This window comes from Primulina huaijiensis, chromosome 17 (assembly GCF_012295235.1).
Source record: "Primulina huaijiensis isolate GDHJ02 chromosome 17, ASM1229523v2, whole genome shotgun sequence".
NCBI lineage: Eukaryota > Viridiplantae > Streptophyta > Magnoliopsida > Lamiales > Gesneriaceae > Primulina > Primulina huaijiensis.
Window position 1 is genome coordinate 1880113 of NC_133322.1, and position 8600 is coordinate 1888712.

The 8600-nt window shown below is 36.7% G+C and overlaps 1 protein-coding gene across 1 annotated transcript; it reads left to right on the plus strand.

Annotated features, from left to right (window-relative positions):
* Positions 1–90: 90 nt before the first annotated feature.
* On the plus strand, positions 91–8600 carry LOC140962956 (elongation factor G-2, mitochondrial-like). The gene is made up of 20 exons (XM_073422090.1): positions 91–596; positions 1186–1407; positions 2035–2156; positions 2235–2385; positions 3605–3676; positions 3999–4094; positions 4166–4254; positions 4368–4434; positions 4847–4885; positions 5191–5251; positions 5370–5479; positions 5586–5660; positions 5779–5847; positions 5939–6060; positions 6756–6881; positions 7328–7448; positions 7617–7717; positions 7839–7899; positions 8097–8150; positions 8262–8600. The coding sequence occupies exons 1-20, from the start codon at positions 183–185 to the stop codon at positions 8364–8366; spliced, it is 2277 nt and encodes a 758-aa protein (XP_073278191.1). The 5' UTR covers positions 91–182; the 3' UTR covers positions 8367–8600.

Below are 8600 nucleotides of genomic sequence, written 5' to 3' on the forward strand. Positions count from 1 at the left end.
TTTATGTTTAACTATACTGTCATATAACCACAATTCATAATTTATTCAATCTGATTATAAATTTTCAATGCATTAAAACAAAATTAGACATTAATCTGTGTGCTAATGTCTTAATTCTCCAATCTTCACTTTCATCGGATTGTTCGCACTCGCCAGGGTTTTACCCTAAAACCCTGGGAAAAATGGCACGCTACTCCCGATCCTCTGCGACGCGCCTGCTCTACACCCTCTGCACATCTTCTTCCGAGTTCAGACTCGCGCCGAGCACCCCTGCCATTGCTCTGCTCACGGGGAATTTTCAGCTTCGCCAATTCTCCGCCGGGAGTGCTGCTGCGGCGCGGCAGAGGGAGGAGACGACTGCTTGGTGGAAAGAGTCCCTACAAAAGCTCCGTAACATTGGGATATCGGCGCATATTGATTCGGGCAAAACGACGCTCACAGAGCGGATATTGTATTACACGGGTCGAATCCACGAGATCCATGAGGTCAGAGGGAAGGATGGGGTTGGTGCCAAGATGGATTCCATGGATTTGGAGAGAGAGAAAGGGATTACTATACAGTCTGCTGCCACTTATTGTAGCTGGAAAGATTATCAGGTTTTTTTTTCTTTCGGAGTAAGTATACTGTATTGCCTCAGACCGAAAGGAGAACTATGATGTATTGCCTCAGACCCAAAGAATTCTAATTTCATATTTTTTCCCCTAAAAATTTGATCTTGTCCCCTACTTACGTTAAACTGTCCGGATTAGTATCTGTGAGAAAATTTAATCCGAGCCATGTTTTTTTCAATCAATTTACATCACGCCTTTGATGTTATGAAGGAGCCGATATTCCTCGATGGCAGTGTTGAGAATTTTCAAAATCTCGTTTCAAATTTTCTTCAAAAGACGTTGAAATATGCTTTGAAAATTAGCTTCTTGACCACATCCGAGAAAAATCAAGGAGCGTGAAATGGAAATTTGGTGTTTGCAATTCATGGTAACGCATTATTTGATAGGAAATAATAATGTTTCATCTGTTTTTTTACCGGTCGGTTTTGCTGAATTCACATAGGATGTGGATAACTTTGCGATCTTGTGTACAAAACTAATGTGATTCCATGATTTCTTTTTGGGTTTCAAAATGTGAAATAAAAGAAAGTATTCAAGCTTCGGGCCTTTTTAATTTTCTGACGTTTCTATCCAGGTTAACATAATTGACACCCCAGGCCACGTTGATTTTACTATCGAAGTTGAAAGAGCTTTACGTGTACTAGATGGCGCCATTCTTGTTCTATGTAGTGTTGGAGGTGTACAGAGTCAGTCGATTACTGTTGACAGGCAGATGAGAAGATATGAAGTTCCGCGACTTGGATTCATAAACAAGCTGGATCGAATGGGGGCTGATCCATGGAAAGTTCTTAATCAGGTTATTTGGGGTATTTTCATTATTACTGCTTCTAGAGTTAAAGTAACTGAATTCTAACGAAAGCAACAGAAGCCTGTTGTATCAAGATTTTAGAATATTGAAATTTCTTGAATGAGGCTGCCGTTGTTTGAAATTGGTAAGACAAGTTTTCGACCATAGATTAATGGCTTTCTCATAACACTTCTCAAAAAACATTGAGATGGAAGGGTGGTATCCTTAACTTGTAGCGGTATTCGACACTATTGCTGCAGGATGATCATACCCATGGTTGTTGAAATTATTATGTTCTGCTATATTTTTTATTTTCCAGGATTTTGGGAAATAGAGATTCTTAACGAGATAGCGAGGAAGTTGGTCTATGGAAAGTATAGTCTTGTCCTGTTTTTGTTTTTCCTATCATTTTTTGTTACCTTGTTTTCTTTTTCAGTTATAACTGTACTTTTTTTCCCATCTTATGTGCATTGAGATTCAGTAACCTGTAGTATCCCTGTTGTTTCGTAGGTTGTGCTTTAAGTTTTCCTCACTGGATTTAGTTGAATTTCACCAGTTGAAAACCCCAGCAAAAACAAATGCAGTTTATTATGTATGACATTTATGAGCTGAATCATCTTCTCTTTCTCTCCATAGGCGAGATCCAAACTTCGACACCACAGTGCTGCTATGCAAGTCCCAATTGGTCTAGAGGATGATTTCAAGGGCCTTGTCGACCTTGTAAACTTGAAAGCTTATTATTTTCATGGTTCCAATGGGTCTGTCTGATAACTTATGGTGTTGCATGGTCATACATATGTTCCCCTTTATTTTATAATTATTTTTGCCTATTGCAGTGAAAACATTGTGACTGAAGATATTCCTGCTAATGTTAAAGCATTGGCTCTGGAAAAACGGCATGAGCTGGTTGAGGTGGTCTCTGAGGTTGATGATAAGCTCGCTGAACAATTTCTTAGTGATGAGCCTATAACAGCTGCTGATCTTGAGGTAATGCGATGTTGAGACTGTCAGCTTTCCAATAAAGGACATGATTATGTTAGCCCCTTTAGCTTTGAGTGACTTCTTCAAGTATCTTACAACATTATTGTTGTGTATCTCTAAGTTCTAGGACGTGTTGATCAGTACGGAGTTTAGAATCATTATACCATAATTAAAAAAAACAAATAACCTGAAAAGTCTGGTTCAGTTGCAAACTGATGCTGCTAAATTTGATCAGCTCTCTGTTTGAAACTCTTTTCCATTGAATGAATTGAAGCTGGACCACATACATTTTTTGGCGGGTTCGATTTAACGGTGCTAGATGTTCTGTTAAAACTCTCTCATTTTTCATTTGATGTGTATGTTATTAAGGACTTTGTATAGATATCTTAAATTGGATCTTTTTAAGTTATTAAAAACAAATAATATATTATTTTAGGCTCCATGGTCGATACTCTTCTACTTTATCATATGAGGTCTTGTTTTTTTATCCCACTATATTTAAGAAAATTGTTTTAGGCTTATGATGAGTTTGAAAATTCACTTAAACTGAAGTAAAAATGTCGAAACTAAAAATCCGGGATGAAGGAAAACTGTGCAATTTAAACTGGAAAAAGGGCACACACAAACGTAAACCATGCTTTTGATACCTATGAAACCTAACCCACCCAAACTGAATCTCTGTATTAGTGTATCCTATATTTCAAAATCAGGTGCATAAGAAAGATAATATTTGTCCAATTTAAGGAAAACATGTGTTTCTGCAAACATTAAAGCGCATCTGTTGGTGTCTTATTACAGTAGGCTTTGTTAGCATGGTTTTTTTTAATCTAATTTTCACTTTGAAGCTTGATCCATTTTAAAAATCTGATTAAGTTCTTGACTATATTAGTTCAAAGGGTAAGTTAAATATCTGACATATTCCTTTGTGTGTGTTTTGTTGATCTGGAAAGATGCTAAATGTATTGCTATAATTATTTTCTTCTCATTTTTTGTCAAATATTTTGTCTTCTTTTTGCATTGATCCTCTTTTCTATTCATTTATGATTAAGCATTTTCTTGTGCTCTTGTTTGTAGGCGGTTCTTAACTACAAACTACTTTTGTCAAAAGTATTGAGCTCTGAAAACATTTTTATCTGCTCTTCCCACCAGTTTTAGCTATAGGGTCTTTTGTTGTGTTGCTCTCCTATAAGGCTGCTATTGACCAGCAACTTCTATTTTTGCACAGGAAGCAATTAGAAGAGCCACTACAACACGAAAATTTGTGCCTGTGTTCATGGGTAGTGCTTTCAAGAATAAGGTGGAGTCTCACATTTTATGAATTTTTTATTATATAAGCATGACGGATGATTATTACTATATCAAAAAGTTTAATTTCAAGTGTCAACCCAGATTTCATATTTTCTGGTTGTTTCTGAATGGTTCATTCGCTACACCAGCAAGCAGTTTCCTTTCCAAAGTATGACTTGGATGTACAAGGATTTTTATCATCGTTTGTTGGGCCTATATTTTTATTTTGTAATATGATTTTAGAATTATATTGTTGTAAATTTCTTAATTTCAATGTATCTTCCTCTACTGTCATGCAACAGTTATTAACTTTGGCTACTTGGTGATTACAGGGTGTTCAGCCATTGCTGGATGGTGTCCTCAGTTATTTGCCTAATCCAACTGAAGTTAGCAATTATGCTCTTGATCAGACCAAGAATGAGGAGAAGGTTTGTTGGACCATTTGTGAAACTGTTTGCCTTAAATCTGTAATTGAATCGTGAACTTCTAATTATTGCAGGTCAAATTATCTGGAAGCCCAGCTGGCCCTCTTGTTGCCTTAGCTTTCAAATTGGAAGAAGGGCGATTTGGTCAGCTAACATATCTGAGGTTGTAAGGCTTTGGTACAAATATATTTTAGCCCATGCGTCACCGTATTACTTTACAACTTAATCACCTGCACCGACAATTAATTTGGTTCTTGACCTCTTTTCTTGTTGTAGAATATATGAAGGCATCATCAAGAAGGGTGATTTTATAATGAATGTTAACACTGGCAAGAAGGTTAAGGTGAGCATGAGGACATAATGATCTTATAGATGTATAGAATCAATCTGATTTTTAATCTACCATATTCTTGGAAGAATTGTATGATTAAGCCTCAGATTTTGAAATAATTGTTTATTTAATTTTCCAACTGTATGAGGATGATAATCAAATGTGTCAAGTTAGTCTTTGATTTCTTTGAGGAAGAAAAGAAAAAAATCGTAAGTAAATAATTGTTGGACCGAGCAGCTTGTTGTCTTTGTGTTGTTTCTCTACTTTTATTGCTAATATACTTGATGAAGCTTGTATTATTTGGGTCTTTACTTAATTCTAACATATGGTCCAGATTATAAATGCCTTACGGATTCGAAATTCGAAGCCTTTATCTTCTTTGAACTGCTTGCTCATATCTAGTCCTATTTGAACGACATTTTAGGTTCCTCGCTTGGTTCGGATGCATTCGAATGAAATGGAGGTTAGTCACCTGCGAAACTGCTGGTGTCTTTTTGTTGTGATTGTTGCTCTGAATCAATGAGGACATGATTCATGATTATTTCTAAATCACACTAGCTGGACAAATTCTATTTGCCACTTTTTTAAGCCTAAGTGCACTAATCAACATATAGAGATATTTGAGCGACATATGTTATTTTCTTCTGACTTTCACTATATATCAACTCCTTAAGATTACTTCCACTGTTGTTTGAAAAAATATTTTTCCTTTGTTGTTATGGTGGTTTTGCCTCCGATTTGATTGATTTCAAGCTTCCTGTTTAACAGGACATTCAGCAGGCACATGCTGGGCAGATTGTTGCTGTATTTGGTGTAGATTGTGCTTCAGGTATCACATGCTGTCGTACTCAAGATTTTCTTTATCATTGTGATGTTGACAAAGGCAAAGTTTACCATCTTTCTGGGAAATGCACCATAACTAAAGGGTAAATTTTTGCTGCTGCTAGGTGATACATTTACTGATGGGTCAGTTAGATATACCATGACTTCAATGAGCGTGCCTGAGCCGGTGATGTCATTAGCCATTTCAGCTGTTTCTAAAGATTCTGGGGGGAATGTGAGTCGTCCAATAATATTACTTCGGTCTTTGAATGGTATGATAATCATGAATCTTGATGTTACTAGTATTCTAAATAAATCTGATCTCTGTCCTTGATTGACAGTTTTCCAAAGCTCTGAACCGTTTCCAGAAAGAGGATCCTACTTTCCGCGTTGGCTTAGACCCTGAAAGTGGACAAGTGTGACTTTCTTTTACGTATTTGTTATTTTCATGTGCCCAGACTGCAGCTTGATCACTGTTGTAGTTTAAAGTAAACACTAAACGGCTTGCACATTGTCATTGCAATTTCTGAGCAGACAATTATATCCGGAATGGGGGAGCTCCATTTGGCCATATATGTTGAGCGCATGCGAAGGGAGTACAAGGTGTTGCTTTCTTCTTTTGATTTTTACAAGGTTTCGTCTATTTTTGAAAACATGATACTATTTTCATATCACTTTATTTTGGGCTTGTTAGGTTGATGCAAGTGTTGGGAAGCCACGTGTCAACTTTAGAGAGACAATAACACAGCGTACTGAATTTGATTATCTGCATAAGAAGCAGAGTGGAGGACAGGGTCAATATGGAAGGGTCACCGGGTAAGTGTACATGCCATTACATGTATTACTAATGGCAGGTTCATCTTATTCTCTCTATCCATAGTGCTTGTACTGGTAGGGCCCATTCTTTTTCTCGTTTCGACATTCCTTTGTTTTCATGAACGTCTTTCGTTTTCTTTGTTTGGGGCAACTGCCATAGATTTGTGCCATGACCTACAGCTGTTTTGGCATTGTTCCTAGCTGCAGTTGTCTGATGCTATGCTGGGATTAATGACATATTATTTATCTTTATTACCTGTTGAAATTCAGTTTATCTTTTATGATTCTTGTTTCATGTTGCCTTCTTGTTTGCGACGACTGTACTGGAGTTGACTGTACAGTAAATGAGACTATTATATCAGTTCCTTACAGTAGCTCTGTTTTATAGTTCAGTAAAGCTAGCTAGCCAGTAGGATGAAATGCTCCCGAAAGTGTTCAACTCCTATCGTACAAGTGTTAATCACCAATGCCTTGTGAAATAGTGATAGTGCTGCTATATTTCATCCCACATGATCGTAAAATATTGTTAGTGAACCATCCAAAGCCATGTAAACCTCCAATACCATTTTTCACATGTTCTAACAATGTTCCAGCAAAGCACCTTTATGGGTTGAATGCTACAAGTTCATTGTCAATCTTTTATCCTCTGCCTTTTATTATCGTTAAATTCTCATCTTACTATCTCTATCTCACAGGTACATGGAACCACTTCCTCTGGGATCACCAACGAAGTTTGAATTTGAAAACATGCTTGTAGGACAAGCAATACCATCCAATTTCGTACCAGCTATTGAAAAGGGTTTTAAAGAAGCTGCTAACTCGTATGCTTTGAATATACTTTTCTCGTTTAATATTTGATTAAATGCAAATTGCTGTCAAAATTGTTGTTTGGGTACTTTGGGAATTTAACTTGTTATCTCCTTGAGAGGACTTATGGTGAAATAAGTTATCATGTTACCCTGAGGCTAGTCGATGAACTTCTTTGAGAGAATGAGTTGGAGTCAGAAAAATTGTGGCCCTTATCTACAAACTTCATCGAAGCATTGTAGATAAATGGAAGGCCATTATTCATAAAATTGTGGGGAATTGTGGTTATGATTTCGAGAAATGTTGCCTGCATCCGATGCTTGAGCTGAGCAGTCAATTTACATCTTAATTGCGGCTCTAAAATTTGTTTCTTCCTTGAGTTGGTTCAATGGATATGTGCTTGTATGATGATATGTATGCTCCATCTGTCAATTGAATATGGACATACTTGTGCATGCAGGGGGTCGCTTATTGGCCATCCGGTCGAGAATATCCGCATCGTTTTGACTGATGGTGCGGCCCATACTGTGGATTCAAGTGAGCTTGCTTTCAAGTTGGCCTCTATTTATGCCTTCAGACAGGTGCTTCTTCCATGTTTTAAACTTTTAAATTTTAGTCCTCTTTGCTTTTTCTTAGACATTTGATTTTCTTCCTAGAAATGCCATAAAGGGTTTTCTAGTGTTCTTCAACAATTTAAATTCATCTTCATTTGATTTTTTTTTTATTTTTGTTATTCTTTTACTAAACAGTGTTACACGACTGCAAAACCTGTTATATTGGAGCCTGTGATGTTGGTTGAGTTAAGAGTCCCCACAGAATTTCAGGGAACTGTGACTGGTGATATTAACAAGTCAGTATCTTTCTTTTATTTTTTTCCACTCTTTTGAACATAAATAAAAAGTCATTGTCGGCTAAATCTCTGTGATCTTTCAAAATTCTCTGATTTTCTGTATCTAATGAATGCTTTAAAGGCGGAAAGGCATGATCGTTGGGAACGACCAGGAAGGAGATGATTCTGTAATAACTGCTCATGTATGTATCATCTCGTGTAAACTCAATGCTATTCCTCAGTGTTTGACTGACGGCCTTCATTGAACAACATTGTTTATATCATATTTGACTCTAAATTAGACAAACTTGAGGGTTTTTTCCTTCCACTTTTTAACATCAGAAGGCTCTTATGTTATACGTTTTTGGGTGAGATTGGTTTAACTGCAATCTCTTTTCAGGTGCCTCTCAACAATATGTTCGAGTACTCGACATCCCTTCGTTCAATGACACAGGTGAAACATCCAAGTACTGTCCATAGCGTTCCAACAACAATAAAATACAGCTCAATATACATATTTAATATGCTTCTTTCTACTTTCCACTTTCTATTTTCCACTTTCTAGGGGAAAGGAGAGTTCACAATGGAGTATTTAGAACACTCTCAAGTTTCTCAAGACGTGCAGACACAGCTTGTGAACGTGTACAAGGCAACAAAGACTTCGGACTAGGCTAGCCGGCTATGGTTTTGGAGCACCATACGCTACTCAATTGTATTGTTATTGATTTTTTTTTTTTTTTTTTTACTTATAGAGTGTGAGATCATTTCTGTTTTAACCTAGGAACCGGTCGTTCAGTCTTGAAAAGCTTGAAATAAAATATATAATATATCTTCTAATTTATTACGATTGGACGAATAAAACCTTTGCATTATATGGTGTAAAAATCTATGGTTATGAGATTTT